Source organism: Oncorhynchus mykiss, chromosome 1 (genome assembly GCF_013265735.2).
Source record: "Oncorhynchus mykiss isolate Arlee chromosome 1, USDA_OmykA_1.1, whole genome shotgun sequence".
NCBI classification, from domain to species: domain Eukaryota; kingdom Metazoa; phylum Chordata; class Actinopteri; order Salmoniformes; family Salmonidae; genus Oncorhynchus; species Oncorhynchus mykiss.
Genome location: NC_048565.1, coordinates 79,620,950 through 79,637,923, shown reverse-complemented (window position 1 = coordinate 79,637,923; position 16,974 = coordinate 79,620,950). Strand labels below are relative to the sequence as shown.

At 40.7% G+C, this 16,974-nt stretch overlaps 1 protein-coding gene across 2 annotated transcripts in view; it reads left to right on the top strand.

Annotated features, from left to right (window-relative positions):
- Positions 1-16,974, top strand: part of LOC100136270 (zinc transporter 6) — a 79,943-nt gene that overhangs the window by 54,656 nt on the left and 8,313 nt on the right. For both annotated transcript variants that reach the window (XM_021613015.2, XM_036986287.1), the window contains exons 10-14: positions 7,566-7,614; positions 11,886-12,005; positions 14,738-14,840; positions 15,117-15,164; positions 16,496-16,564. In XM_021613015.2, the coding sequence (XP_021468690.2) occupies positions 7,566-7,614; positions 11,886-12,005; positions 14,738-14,840; positions 15,117-15,164; positions 16,496-16,564 (389 nt within the window). The remainder of the gene's footprint in view (positions 1-7,565; positions 7,615-11,885; positions 12,006-14,737; positions 14,841-15,116; positions 15,165-16,495; positions 16,565-16,974) is intronic.

Sequence of the window (16,974 nt, the reverse complement as noted above, 5' to 3'; positions counted from 1 at the left end):
ATAAATTAATAAAGAAATCCTACAATGTGATTTTCTGGATTTTTTTTCTAATTTTGTCATAGTTGAGGTGTACCTATGATGAAAATTACAGGCCTCTCATCTTTTTAAGTGGGAGAACTTGCACAATTGGTGGCTGACTAAATACTTTTTTGCCCCACTGTATACTACATTCATAATTTAAATGCATGGGTTTTATTGGTGTTAAAATACACCAGTTAGGCTATTTTGGACGATCAGGCTGATAGTTGTTTTTGTGTTTATGCGTTTTTCATAACGACAAGTTTGAATGTCGGACAACAATGGAATATTAGTGATGTCACTGTGACAACTGTCTACAGACATGTAGATAGACGTAGTATAAACCAGCCTTTAGTCTTAATCTTTGGTTGAGTACACTGCCATACTCGCTCTGTTAAGCACATGGCCTCATCTGAATCCTTAAAGAGATGGGTGGGGCTAAGGCTTAAGAGGGTCTGAACGATGCTGAATGGGTGTAGCCAAACAGTAGGTGTACCAAAACATTCAAGGGCCATTTTCTCAAAAGTGGGGTGACATGTTAATCAACTTTGAAAGCAGAAATCCTTTCCAATTGTTCCTCAACTGTAGTGTATGATATACAGTGCCTTCGGAAAGTTTACATACCCCTTGACTTTTTCCACATTTTGTTACATTACAACCTTAATCTAATAATTAAATGGAAAAGTACAAAAAAAATCCTCAGAAATCTACACACAACACCCCATAACGACAAAGCAAAAACAGTTTTTTAGAAAAGTTTTGAAATGTATTACAAATAAAAAACAGAAATACCTAATTTACGTAAGTATTCAGACCCTTTGCTATGTCACTCGAAATTGAGCTCAGGTGCATTCTGTTTCCATTGATCGCCCTTGAGATGTTTCTACAACTTGGAGTCCACTTGTGGTAAATTAAATTGATTGGACATGATTTGGAAAGGCGCACACCTGTCTATATAAGGTCCCACAGTTGACAGTGTATGTCAGAGCAAAAATCAAGCCATGAGGTGGAAGGAATTGTCCGTAGAGCTCAGAGACAGGATTGTGTCGAGGCACAGATCTGGGGAAGGGTACCAAAAACATTCTGCAGCATTGAAGGTCCCCAAGAACACAGTGCCTCCCTCATTCTTAAATTGAAGAAGTTTGGAACCACCAAGACTCTTCCTAGAGCTGGCCGCCCGGCCAAACTGAGCAATCAGGGGGAAAGGGCCTTGGTCAGGGAGGTGACTCTGACACCCATCCAACCTGACAGAGCTTGAGAGGATCTGTAGAGAATAATGGGAAAAGCTCCCCAAATACAGGTGTGCCATGCTTGTAGCAACATACCCAAGAAGACTCGAGGCTGTAATCACTGCCAAAGATGCTTCAACAAAGTACTGAGTAAAGGGTCTGAATACAGTACTTACATAAATGTAATATTTCAGGGTTTTTTTTATAGCAAAAATGTCTAAAAACCTGTTTTTGCTTTGTCATTATGGGGTATTATGTGACGATGAGGAGAAAAAAAACATTTAATCAATTTTAATTATTGTACAATTATTGTAAAAATAAATAAAAAAAACACCATTTAATTATTTATTTGTTAATGTAAGATAGAGCCGGTCGGTCACAGATAAACAAATTATCTTAAAATGTAAAAATAAATTATACTTTATTGTATTAATTGGTACGAATAAGAAATATTGTAAAAGGAAGAGCCAATTGGTGGGAATGAAATGGAACAGGTCCCATCCACTAGATTCCTCAGTTTTAATTGATGAAACGGTATCCTGGAAAGATCATATTCAATTTGTCTGCAGCAAAGTGATGAAATCTGTTGGTATAATCAGAAAGATTGGTGATTTGGTTCATTCATCTTGCTTCCTAACTCTAGCTTAATTTACTCATGTCTCATTTACTGTAATATTGTCTGGGTCAGTAATGTTGTGTCTTTGGACTATCATTAAAGTGAAGACTGTTTTATTATCAAATCAATTCTCTGTGTAATTATTACGTGATTAAACTAATAATGTAAACATTAATTAACTAGGAAGTTGGTGCACTACTGGAAAATGTTGAGTTACTATTTCCCGAATTTAACTCTCTTCAGGTACTTTCATACCTTATCGATTATAGTCACTTATTAATATATTATTACCTCATCAGTCATTCTGAATGTCGCAAACTCTTGGCTATCTGCACGAACCCTAGCATAAATGATGAATCGGCGAAATACGAATTGGTTTAATTATTAATTTACTAACTAAATAATCACACAGAATTACATAAACACACACACAGGATAGGTTATGCATTGAGTACTACATAATGCAATGAGAAGTCCCTAGTGGACATAATGCAATGGTCGTTCGATAGAGAAATGTTCTCCAGAATGGATCTTTCAGAGTACCATTTGGTCGTTCGATAGGGAAATGTTCTCCTCTCGTCTTCCTCTCGTCTTCGGTCGAGTTTCCTAGACTATTTTACATATACAGCTGCAGACTGTGAATGTGTAGTCTTTAGTTTTGTAGATTTCTTAACCATTCGTGACGTTTGGACTGCGTCGTTACGTCCTCTGGTCTTTGTAGAGATTTTCTTCTTCTCTGTCGAAAGTTTCAGAGTTCTAGCCATTACGTCCCTCTCAGCTCATGCTGTTGGTCTTGTTGGCCTATTGTAGATTTTGTCAGAAGTGGGTTTTATACACTCTGGGAAAAGGGGGAGTTCCATGACGCTGATGTAATGTCTGTGCTCACGTAGGCATCGCCACTGACTTGGTTAAGACTTTGTATGAAAAACAATTCTCTCATTTAGAAGGCGAACATCATATTACATCTTCTCACAAATAATTTCATATTTAATTCAATATGTTTCCTCACATTTGGATATGAACCTGAGAACTGGGAAATATATACATTCAGAGATAGTTATGTTGTTATAGTGTCCTTCATGAGAACCCCAAACACAGCTGATCTCACAATTGTTCTTCGAGTACCCACGCACCACTCCAACCGCATGGATTTCAGAAATATTGTTTCATTATTCAACCTTTTGATGTTAGAGTTTTGGTGGAAAGAATGTCATTGTTCTAAAGAGTAAATCCTCTCTCAATACTGCATGTCCAGGCAGAGAGTTTCTGCAAGGAATTTCTAGCCGTCATAAAATGGCCAACTTCACCCCTCTTCCCCTCTGCGGGAGAGATTGGGCGCTATAAAGCGGGCCCACTTTAACCTGATCCTTCAGATCTGAACAGGAGATAGTCATGATAGTACATAGGCCTCCTACCTACACAAATTGCTCATCATACAAAAAAAAAAAATGTCAAGACTAGCTGCCGCCTCTAATTAACTGGCTCTATCTGCACCTTTGTTTAAGAAACTCAATATCATGTTTCATCTACAAATACTCATTTTGTCTAAACCCTTCAATGGATTCTTCCAGCTCAATTCTGAAATCCATTTATATAACACAAGACACTGCGATAACCTTTACCCTCTCCACTGTCGCACCTCAGTCTATCAGATACTATACTCTGAAATTCGTATCTTCACATTGCCAAACCTCATCCCTCAATAACTTCAAGCGAAGACTGGGGGTCAGCCTGATGAACCAAACTACTCAGTAATCTCCTCCATACAGCCTAACTCTCACATGCGCGCACACACACACATTTAAACTAATTTTTTTTTGTGGTAACTGATCAATTAATTTATACATTTATAATTAGTAGGTTTTATCTATTTTAACAAACCTTTTTTATTTTTGTACTTATGTACAGCGGTCTAAGGCACTGCATCTCAGTGCAAGAGACGTCACTACAGTCCCTGGTTCAATTCCAGGCTGTATCACATCCGGCCGTGATTTGGAGTCCCATAGGGCGGCGCACAATTGGCCCAGCGTCGTCCAGGTTTGGCCGGGGTAGGCCGTCATTGTAAATAAGAATTTGTTCTTAACTGACTTGCCTAGTTAAATTGAATGTTGTTATTATTTTTGTGGTGTGGTTATCATGTAAGCCCATGGGCTGTCAACCACACCAGCCACACAAAAGTTTTGGGTCACTTAGAAATGTCCTTGTTTTTGAAAGAAAAGCAACTGTTTTGTCCATTTAAAATAACATAAAATTGATCAGAAATACAGTGTAGACATTGTTAACGCTGTAAATGACTATTGTAGCTGGAAACGGCTGATTTAAAAATGGAATGGAATATCTACATTGGCGTACAGAGGCCCATTATCAGCAACCATCACTCCTGTGTTCCAATGGCATGTTGTGTTAGCTAATCCAAGTTGATCATTTTCAAAGGCTAATTGATCATTACTAAACCCTTTTTCAATTATGTTAGCACAGCTGAAAACTGTTCTGATTAAAGAAGCAATAAAACTGGCCTTCTTTATACTAGTTGAGTATCTGGTGCATCAGCATTTGTGAGTTCGATTACAGGCTCAAAATGGCCAGAAACAAAGGACTTTCTTCTGAAACTCTTCAGTCTATTCTTGTTCTGAGAAATGAAGGCTATTCCATGTGAGAAATTGTCAAGAAACTGAAGATCTCGTACAACGATGTGTACTACTCCCTTCACAGAACAGCGCAAACTGGCTCTAACCAGAATAGAAAGAGGAGTGGGAGGCCCCAGTGCACAACCTTCCTACCTTCAGGCTATGCTCAAACCCTACACCCCAACCCAAGCACTCTGTTCTGCTTCCTGTTCTCTTTTGGCCATCCCACCCATATGGGAGGGCAGCTCCCAGTCAGCCCAGTCCAAGCTCTTCACTGTCCTGGCACCCCAATGGTGGAACCAGCTTCCCCCGTAAACTGGGACAGCGGAGTCCCTGCCCATCTTCCGAAAACACCTGGAACCCTACCTTTTTCAAAGAGTAAATAATCCCCCTCTTCACTTGCACTTGACCACCCCACCCACTCCTTCTAGCTCTGAAAGAAGCTTAGACGGGGATTAGACTCTAGGGGGTTAAATAATCCCCCTTCTCACCACAAACCCCCCCCCCCCCCTCTAGTTTTGACTTTGCTGACAGCTACTTTATTGCGGAAAAGTGTACTTACTATGCCTGTGGTATGTGGTTGTCTCACCAAGCTATCTTAAGAAGAATGCACTAACTGTAAGTCTCTCTGGATAAGAGTGACTTCTAAATGACTTCAATATCAATGTAGTCATTTAGCAGTCGGTAACAATCAGGGTTAACCTTGTTGCTTCCGCCTATCATTGAAGAACATAATAGGTCATGTCTGCTAGAATATTTTATGAGGGCTATGGGTATTCCATTAATTGGGAGAGTCATTATGAATACATAGTTATAATATACATTACATAGAATGTGTGTTCATGTGGGCTGAGTAAACGTGTAACTGAAAACATACAAAAAAACAAAGTAAAGTACTTCTTGGTACTTTGAGGCACTTTTCCTTTTTAGAGCTTTCAAGCGCCATCTCCTTTCCTCATTTACCAACCGTCTGTGGATTATGACATTGTAGGTAGATTGGAGAAAGACTGCCACTTATGTATTGTGGTCAGTTTGTATTAATTTAATTAAATTCTAGTGGTTGGTGGGGTCTAGTTAGGGAGAGTCGGTCCACCGAGAGACTGAGTGGAGGCCCCACACACACCTCAGAGTTGTGTGTGATGCCCTCCCAGTCACCCCATCCCAACCCCTCAGATAGAGCCCCTCTCCACTCTCGCCAATAACCACCCTTGAATCTTAGCTATAATGAGAAACAAGGAATAGTAATGACTCGACATCCTCTCTTAATCTTTCCAGAACTCTTATTCATTTTACAGCAGGTTTGCAAGTCAAAATAATAAATACAATTATTTTTTTTTTTTTAGATATATATATATATTTTATATATATATATGTTCTATGGATGTGCATATATATATATATATATATACGCACGCACGCACGCACATCCATAGAACAGTTGTTGACATACACTTCATGGCCAAAAGTAAGTGGACACGCCTTAAAATTAGTGTAATCGGCTCTTTCAGCCACACTCATTGCTGACTGGTATATAAGATCGAGCACACCGCCACGCAATCTCCATAGCCTAACATTGGCAGTAGAAATGGCCCGTACTGAAGAGCTCAGTGACTTTCAATGTGGCGCCGTCATAGGATGCCACCTTTCCAACAAGTCAGATTTGCAAACTTCTGCCCTGCTGGAGCTGCCCGGTCAACTGTAAGCGCTGTTATTGTGAAGTGGAAACGTCTCGGAGCAACAACGGCTCAGCCGCGAAGTGATAGGCCACACAAGCTCACAGAACGGGACCGCTGAAGCGTGTAGCGCATAAAAACTGGAAGCAACATCAGCACAATAACTGTTTGTCTGGAGCTTTATGAAATGGGTTTCCATGGCCGAGCAGCCGAACACAAGCCTAGATCATCATGCGTAATGCCTATTGTTGGCTGGAGTGGTGTAAAACTCGCCACCATTGAACTCGGGAGAAGTGGAAACACGTTCTCTGGAGTGATGAATCATGCTTCACCATCTGGTAGTCAAAGTTTGGCGGATGCAAGGAGAACGCTAACTGCCCCAATGCATAGTATAATGTTTGGTGGAGGGGGAGTAATGGTCTTTGGCTGTTTTTCATGGTTCAGGCTAGGAACCTTAATTCCTGTGAATGGAAATCTTAATGCTACCGCATAATATGACATTCTAGACGATTCTGTGCTTCCAACTTTGTGGCAACAGTTTGGGTATGACAATGCCCCAGGTCCATACAGAAATGGTTTGTCGAGGTCGGTTTGGAAGAACTTGACTGGCCTGCACAGAGCCCTGACCTCAACCCCATCAAATACCTTGGGATGATTTGGAACGCCGACTGCGAGCCAGGCCTAATCGCCCCACATCAGTGCCCGACCTCTCTAATGCTCTTGTTGCTGAATGGAAGCAAGTCCCCCGCAGCAATGTTCCAACATCTAGTGGAAAGCCTTCCCAGAAGAGTGGAGGCTGTTATAGCAGGAAAGGGGGGACCAACTCCATATTAATGCCCGTGATTTTGGAATGAGATGTTCAACGAGCAGATCTTCACATACTTTTGGTTATGTAGTGTACATACTATATTTTCCTTCCTGAATTGTCTTTTAGAGTGTAGATTGTATTTGTGGGAGGGGGAAATTATATTGTCTCAATTTATGTTAAGCTGGTCTCGGCCATCACTGGATGTAGCCTTGTGCGTTATTTTCTACTAAGGCTTGTTTCTAGTCTCTTTCACTTATCTACCTAAACCACTAGCCTACATTTCTGTGACATAGACTGAGAGGTTTGCTCTTTAGCCATTTGTGTTTAAACATCCCAGATGGTGGTGGGATGCTCTAAAAGAATATCTGTGCCCTCCTCTGGTCAGTCATCTGTGAGGGTAAGCCATCCTGTGGGGTGGACAGCTCAGAGGACACGCTCCGCTCAAATAGCACTCAGGCTTCTGTTACCGCCGCAACGAAAGACGTATGGGAACAGACTGCAGATAAGGGCTGCTAGAGTGATGCTCTCCGCCTGTGTCTAACTCTTACCCCTGTCGTCTGTCTCTGTCTTCTCTCTCCCCCATCACCCCAACAGCTGCCAGCACCAGTTGGCTCCAGGAGCATGTCGCAGACCTAAGTCGAAGGTAAGATCCCCTTTCAGTGAGTCATCCTGCTGTTTCGATCCTCCTTGTTTTTCCCTTTAGTCCACAAGTGGACAGTTTCCCTCCCAAGAATCCCTCAGGAGATGGATGCACCACAGTGTGTGTGTAATATAACTAGCAGTCTGTCCCAGTTAAATTGAGGTTAAAGGATAAATGAAATATACACAACATGGGGTGTAGTATATTCAGCAAAACTTTACCGAGTGTCTTTGTTAGGGAAAAGTATTGGCTTAATTGATTGAGCTTGGGATGTTTGTAAGGTATGAGAAGCAAGGGCTGGTGTCATGTCATTTCCCATGGATTAAAATTACCCCCTCAGGCCAAACCTACCTGTAGAGGTCAGAGGTGAAACTCTTATCTTCCCTTTCACTTCCACCATATTGTGCTGTGCGCCCTCGCCTTGAGGTTAAGACCTGCTGGATGCTTTCAGTTCCTGCTCCTGGCCGTCACCTCTGGAGACTCTGTGCAGTGAAACTCCTCTCCACCCCTCATACACTATCTTCCAGGATGATGAATCGCCTCACTTGTTTTGTCTAAATAATGAATGTTGGTGGGTTTTGTTTCAGTCCAGTGTTGAGATCATCTTGCACCTTTACAGTCTCTGCTGGTGCCCCGGTATGGAACCTGCCCACTCAGGAAGTGGAAAATCACAAAAGGCTGAGTCATGTTTAGAGTAGGAGGACTCATTTGAAAAAGAACACCCCCCTCCCCCAACCTCCTAATGGGATATGTGAATGAGCTGCTTAAAACCTCTTCAGTCTACCCCCTCCTTTTTCGAACATTCTGTTAAAAATCGCGCAACATTTCAGCGTCCTGCTACTCATGCCAGGAATATAGTATATGCATATGATTAGTATGTGTGGATAGAAAACACTCTGAAGTTTCTAAAACTGGTTAAATCACGGCTGTGACTATAACAGAGCGTGTGTTTCATCAAAAAGCGCAAGAAAAACTGGTCACTGAAAGCTGAAAATAATATTAATGCACCACTTGCATGTATTGTTTAAAGGACACCAAATGAAATAGGACCAAGGATGCAATTCCTACAGCTTCCACACGATGTCGCCATTGTCGTCATTTTCCTGAGAGTTATTTCTTGGTCAAACAAAGGAAAGGGATTCCATTTCTTCCGGTCTCCGACAGGATGTTTTGGAGGAGAGATTTCCGACCATGATTTCAAGACGTGGAGCTATTGAATACACATCGCCCCGTGATCATTTTGATAGATTATAAACGTTTACTAATACCTAAAGTTGGATTACAAAAGTATTTCGAAGTGTTTTGTGAAAGTTTATCGTCGACTTTTTTAATTTTAAAAAATGACGCAGCGTTTTGAAACAATGTTTTTTTCTGAATTACACAGTTTCCATAGATGGCTATTTTGGGTATATATGGACCGATTTAATTGAAAAAAAGACCCAATAGTGATGTTTATGGGGCATATAGGAGTGCCAAGAAAGAAGCTCGTCAAAGGTAATGAATGTTTTATATTTTATTTCTGCTATTTGTGTAGCGCCGGCTACGCTAATTATTTTGTTTACGTCGCCTTCAGGCATTTTGGGGTGTTGCATGCTATCAGATAATAGCTTCTCATGCTTTCGCCGAAAAGCATTTTAAAAATCTGACTTGTTGGCTAGATTCACAACGAGTGTAGCTTTAATTCAATACCCTGTATGTGTGTTTTAATGAACGTTTGAGTTTTTACGAGTACATTTAGCATTTAGCGTAGCGCATTTGCATTTCCAGGTGCCTAGTTGAGACATCTGCGTCTCAGATAGGAGCAACTGGTTGGCGAAACAAGCCGCTACCTTATTGCAAGTCCGGCTATATTTAGCTTTTCTTATGCAGGCGTTCCCTCATGGCTATAATAACCTGAGAATGTTTACAAACATACATGATCCCATAGAATAGACCAGTAGCACTCTATGAAACACAACTAGGCCTAAGTAAGATTGATTCTGTGACTGTGCAGTTGGCCATGACTGAAGTCTCAATCGATTTATAAAACCCCAAATATGATGAAGTTGCTTTCTGACACATTCCCTCCTGAATAGAGAAATATACATACAATCCTACCAGCGGAGGCTGATGGAGGAGCTATAGGAGGATGGGCTCATTATAGTGGCTGGAATGGAATCAATCACCCATTCCAGCCATTTACAATGAGACTGTCCTCTTATAGCTCCTCCCACCAGCCTCATCTGAATCCCACCCACTTCAGATTACCTAGGGAAACAGCACCTATTATATAGAACAGAGTAAAGTTCTGATTGATCTGAGTAGAAGGCACAGTGAACATGATTTCCCGGATGACTTTTACTCATCGTTTTATTATCTGCCATAATTGTGTCATGTATGTCTGTGGACCACACTAGCCTTTCTGGTGTTTGGTGGGTAGACATTATATAACCCTTGGAGCTAGTCCATGGTGTACTATTATTTGGGCAACTCCGTTTAGTCTGTATTTATAGTCAACATACATCATATCAAGTGTTTGTTTGTCTCACCATAATCCCACAATTTCTGTCTCCAGTGGGTAGGATTAAACAAACTCTGGAACAAAGCTCCCTCTATCCACAGTGTTCTCTCTCCTTCTGTCTCCCTCCTACTCTCTCTCTCTCTTTCCTTCCTACTCTCTCTCTAGGCAGTGCCGTCCGCACAGACTGTGCAGACAGGCGGCCAGGGAATCACACGACCGTTTCCCAAATACTCAAATTATATAATTGCAGCGGGGAGATAAAGAGATTATTGGGATTGTAAATCCTGCTTCCCGCTCACCCATCACCCCCCCCCCCCCCCCCCCCCAAAAAAAAATGTTGGCTTCAAATTGAGTGACCGGAGGTCAAGCTTCTTTATGTTAATGCTTTTTCTTTAAAAAAGTATGCCTATTGTGTCCTTGTTAGACATCAGAGGACTAGTATCCTTGCATGTCTTCTATGAGGTTGACGTTGGACAGTGATGCAGTTTAAACACAGTATATAGAATTCATCTTCTCAGTATTTATCTAATCATGATCTATTCCAAATAATGATATGCCAAAATCTGTGTACATCGCTTCAAATAGAAAACGGGGATAAATGGGAGTTCTCGATGTCGCGCAGGCCAAATGGGAGTGCTCGGCGTCGCACTGGCCAAATGGGAGTGCTCGGCGTCGCGCTGGCCAAATGGGAGTGCTCGGCGTCGCGCTGGCCAAATGGGAGTGCTCGGCGTCGCGCTGGCCAAATGGGAGTGCTCGGCGTCGCGCTGGCCAAATGTGAATTAACTCGTTTCCCTCTACTGATGCTGATGAGTATGCTGTATGGTCTCAGACACAGCACCCCTCTGTCTGAGCAGGCCGTCACTTCCTATCATATAATCACGCCTACTCCGACAGGCTACACCTCCTAATGCACTGAATTAACATTTCTGAATAAACACACATGACTGATCTGTAAACCATGCGCACTGTCTCATCTCAAAACAGCTGTAAGAGGGGGTTCCATTCACTATAGGGATTTGTTGTTGTTTTTTATTGGGAAATGAGAGCAATGTATTTCTTTCAGTCACATGCTGAAAAGCAACACACATGAATGTTTAATGCCCATTTATATGACAATGACATTATGAAAGCAAAACATTTGAATTAGATCAGAAATTGGTAATTTATGAACACAGTGCAGCACATTCCAAACAGAAAATGTCATATCTGATCCAAAAACACAGAACGAATGCAGCCACCTGTCTGTAAAATAATACATAGACGAGTCCCAAGAATATATCTAAAAAATGTATCTTCTCAGTATTTAACTAATCAGGATTTATAAAAAAAAAAATGCTTTGCCAAAACCTGTGTACATCACTTCAAATAGAAAACTGGGCTAAATGTGAGTGCTGGATGTCACACTGGATAAATGTGAGTGCTGGATGTCACACTGGATAAATGTGAGTGCTGGATGTCACACTGGATAAATGTGAGTGCTGGATGTCACACTGGATAAATGTGAGTGCTGGATGTGAGTGCTGGATGTATATCACACATTTTTGGAAGATTACAATCACTTAGTCTCAGCAATATTAATGTTTTCACTTTTAAGATGGATATGTATATTACAGGTGCTCCCTGTCCTGGAATGTTTGTGTGATTTCTTCAGTTACCCTTTAGTAATATGTGTTGTCAAAGTAACTCTAACCAGTTTAGACACTTTTTATGCATTTGGAGCAAAACGGAAGGGTTGACTGGCTTTGTATTGTAATCTTATTTTGTATGTTTTCAGTTTGTGTGGGATTATCCCTGGCCTCAGCAGTGTCCTCCTGCCTCGAATGAATCCATTTGTCTTAATCAACGTGGCCGGAGCTCTCTCACTCAGCATCACCTACATGCTCATAGAGATCAAGTAAGTCCACCCCTCCGACACAGTGTAATGACATTAGTTAGTGGATTCGGGATAAGTTATAAATCGAGACTGGGTATGACGAAGAATGTGTACTCTGAATAATGTGTTCTCACAAAGCCTTTGTCTGCCTGCTGTGTGTGTGACCTCCTCCTGTTATCAACCTCCATGAAAACTCCTGACATGCAGTGCCTTCAGAAAGTATTCACACCCCTGGATTTTTTCCACATTTTGTCATGTTACTACAGCTTCAATTTTAAAATGGATTGAAATTTTGTGTCACTGGCCTATACACAATACCTGTTGAGTCTATAGGGGCGCTATTTCATTATTGGATAAAAAACGTTCCCGTTTTATGCGCAATATTTTGTCACAAAAAGATACTTGACTATGGATATAATTGACAGCTTTGGAAAGAAAACACTCTGAAGTTTCAGAATCTGCAAAGATATTGTATGTGAGTGCCCCAGAACTCATTCTACAGGCGAAACCAAGATGAAACGTCAAACAGGAAATGAGCAGAATTTCTGAAGCTCTGTTTTCTAATGTCTCCTTATATGGCTGTGAATGCGACAGGAATAAGCTTAGACCTTCTGCCGTTTCCCCAAGATGTCGGCAGCATTGTGACGTATTTGTAGGCATATCATTGGAAGATTGACCATAAGAGACTACATTTTCCAAGTGTCCGCCTGGTGTCCTGCGTCGAAATTGATGCGCAACGCCAGAAGCAAGTATTTTTCCATTTGATAGAGAGGAGAAACCAGGCTTCCACGAACAATATATCATCGAAGAGATATGTGAAAAACACCTTGAGGATTGATTCTAAACAACGTTTGCCATGTTTTCAGTCGATATTATGGAGTTAATTTGGAAAAAAGTTCGCGTTTTGAGGACTGAATTTTCGTTTTTTTTTGGTAGCCAAATGTGATGTACAAAACGGAGCTATTTCTAATACACAAAGAATCTTTTTGGAAAAACTGAGCATTTGCTATCTAACTGAGAGTCTCCTCATTGAAAACATCCGAAGTTCTTCAACGGTAAATTATTTTATTTGAAGGCTTTTCTGGTTTTTGTTGAAATGTTGCCTGCTGGATGCTAATGCTAACGCTAAATGCTACGCTAGCTAGCTACTGTTACACAAATGATTGTTTTCCTATGGTTGAGAAGCATATTTTGAAAATCTGAGATGACAGTGTTGTTTACAAAAGGCTAAGCTTGAGAGATGGCATATTTATTTAATTTCATTTGCGATTTTCATGAATAGTTAACGTTGCGTTATGGTAATGAGCTTGAGTCTGTATTCACGATCCCGGATCCGGGATGGGGAGATCAGAGAGGTTATTAATGTCAGTGTTTTTAAAAATGTTTACAAATTAAATCAAAATGAAAAGCTGAAATGTCTTGAGTCAACCACTTTATGGCAAGTCTACTGTAAATAAGTTCAGGAGTAAAAATGTGCTTAACAAGTCACAATAAGTTGCATGGACTCACTCTGTGTTTAAGTGTTTAACAATTTATGACTACCTCATCTCTGTACCCCACATATTCAATTACCTGTAAGGTCGCTCAGTCAATCAGTGAATTTCAAACACCGATTCCACCACAACAACCAGGGAGGTTTTCCAATGCCTCTCAAAAAAGACCACCTATTGGTAGATGGGTTAAAAAAAATAAAAAAGCAGACATTGAATATCCCTTCGAGCATGTTGAAGTTATTAATTATAGTTTGGATTACAAAGATACAGGCATCCTTCCTAACTCAGTTGCCAGAGAGGAAGGACACTTCTCAGGGATTTCACCATGAGGCCAAAGGTGACTATAAAACAGAGTTTAATGGCTGTGATGGGAGAACTGAGGATGGATCAACAACATTGTAGTTACTCCACAAAACTAACCTAAATGACAGTGAAAAGGAAGTCTGTATTGAATAAAAATATTCCAAAATATGCATCCTGTTTGCAATAAGGCACTAAAGTAAAACTGCAAAAAATGTGGCAAAGAAATTACATTTATGTCCTGAATATTATATTATATTATGTTTGGGGTAAAGCCAACACATCACTGAGTACCACTCTTCATATTTTCAAGCATAGTGGTGGCTGCATCATGATATGGGCTTGTCATCTGCAAAAACAAGGGATTTTTTAGGAAACAAAGAAACAGAATAAAGCTAAGCACAGGCAAAATCCAGAGGAAAACCTGGTTCTGTCTGCTTTCTAACAGACACTGGGAGACAAATTCACCTTTCACCAGGACAATAGCCTAAAACACAAGACCAAATACTGGAGTTGCTTACCAAGACGACATTGAATGTTCCTGAGTGGCCTAACTACAGTTTTGACTTAAATCATCTTGAAAATCTATGGCAAGACTTGAAAATGGCTGACTACCAATGATCAACAACCAATTTGACAGAATGTTCATATATTGTACATCCAGGTGTGCAAAGCTCTTACTCACAGCTGTAATCACTGCCAAAGGTGATTCTAACATGTATTGACTCAGAGGTGTGAATAGATGTGTAAATTAGATATTTCTGTGTTTCATTTTCAATACATTTGAACAAATTTCAAAAAATATATTTCCACTTTGTCATTATAGGGGTATTGTGTGTAGTATTGTGTGTAGATAGGTGAGAAACAACAAAATGTGGAATAAGTTAAGGAGTATAAATACTTTCTGAAGGCACTGCAAATCGTGTATGTGCTCCTAACTTTATAACTCTCTGACTGCAGTAATTACAATGCTGTGGACACAGCCTCGGCGGTGGCCATTGGCCTCATGATCTTTGGCACCATGTATCCTATGAGCGTGTACAGCGGGAAGGTGCTCCTTCAGGTAGGCTATCCAAACAGGTCCACAGTCTAAACTGGACTGGATTGTTGAATTCTCTTTAGAACGTGACGTGGATCAGACAACCATACTGTAACTCAATACTTATCTCTTGGAATGATTGTGAGATATGTTCGGTCCAAATTCTGTTTGGCTCGCTCTGTTTGTTGTAAGAGAGTATGTTCTTTGATGGAACTTAACTCAGTAACTAATTGACTTATTGGACTTTGTGCTGTGTTTTGATGTGACTCAAATCTGTTTGCGTTGTGCTCTCCTCTTTAGACCACTCCATCCCATGTCATCGGTCAGCTTGACAAATTGCTCAGAGAGGTAAGACTTAGAACACTCATATGGGTTGAGTAACATCTGCTTTCATTTACAGTTGTGTGGGAATACAACATAAATTGTCATTTTAATCACGAGGATGGTCAGTCCTTGCATATATCGCTCTGTCTACAAATCTGAGTGGTTACACTTCTCCAGCACCATCCCTCAGGTATTTTTCAAAACGTGTGGGGATGGTGAATGCTTTGTTTTTTTTCCAGTTCAAGATTGTCCCTTAGAAACGGGATAGGAGGTCAAATGAGGACAACCCTAGTGAAGTAATCCTAATTATAACAACATAACAAGGTTAATGGAATGTTCATATAATGCTACAGCTAGACATGAAATACATGTTAATAATAAGACATGTGAGATGGAATACATATAAACTTTTTACATAATACAGGGATATTTACACAGTGATCAAACAGTTTACAGAAAACAGGTTATTTCCTCATTAAAAGAGCAATCTGCTGTTTCATCCATTTAATTTTTTTTTTTTTTTTTTTTATAAATTAATGATATGTACCCATTTGATTCTTGAATATAACCTCATGAGCTTAGTTCAACTGTCGTACCCAATCAGAACCCAAATTATTCGCTTGTTTTACTCCAATGTTTGTAAAGAAAGTAAATGTAAATAAACACTTTGTAGCCTCAACATGGTTAAAACTATGACTTTGATATCATGGATGGTCAGTGCTTGAATCTATAGCTCTGTCTATGAATTTCAGAGGGGTTACATTTCTCCAGCTCCGTCCCTCAGCTTTTTATCATGCAGTGCCGGGGTTTACACTTCATTATTCTTTCAACTGTCCTTTTTAAGGCTTTACTCAACGGAATTACTTTTTAAAAAAAATCTGTTTTCCCTATGGTTGCGGAAGGCAAAGTGGGTAGCCAATGGGGACTTCTCATCTTTACTCCTAATGACACTCAGTGATGTGTTTGCAGAGGGTTGTCCTCATTGACCTCTTTTCTATTACTATAGGTCAAGCCCGTCCTATTGGTTTCACTGCCTAAAGACAGCAAAACATTTTACATGTACCACATGCATTGTAGCCAATTTTAGTCTCGGTGTTGTGTTTTTCGCAGTGTGCAACAACTTACAATGATTCCCTACCGCCTTTGGGATCCTATTGTTGGGATCCTATCCTGATTGGGATCCCATCCATGTTCTAAATAGATCTACTTATAGTTTTTCCAAACCATGCCAGTTGACTGGGGCTGGTTACACGGTCAACTGGTCCCTACAACCGTTGATAGGAAGATGTCAGTCTCTGCCCTCATGGCCTCTCTCCCACTGTACATGTGTAAAACTGTACGTTCTCCCCCATCAGGTCTCCACTCTGGAGGGGGTCCTGGAGGTCCGTAACGAGCACTTCTGGACGGTTGGCTTTGGCTCTCTGGTACGTCATCATGGTTTTGTCACTGTTGTCCTCATTGTACCCAGCAGACTCCCAGTGCTATGCACCACGCTCTGTTTCCTCTGCCGGCTCCCCCCACCAGATGCCAGGAACACAAAGAGAATGCCACTCACCCTCATCATTTAGTTTAGTGGCCCCCTTGTTGTTTATGAACAATTGGCAAGGATTTGCTCACTCAAATGAAAATGGGACAAGTTTCTCATGCGTTGCAATTTCTCTGTTGATTTAAGACTTTTAACTGCCTCCAACTTGTTTTTGACTGACAGGAATGCATTGCTTATTTCTAAATGATAGGGTTAGGGTGATATGATCATGTACTAGATTGCCTTACACAAGCATAGTCCCATGTATTCCTTTGTGTCCAAGAAGCATGCTGTGGATATCAAAGGTCA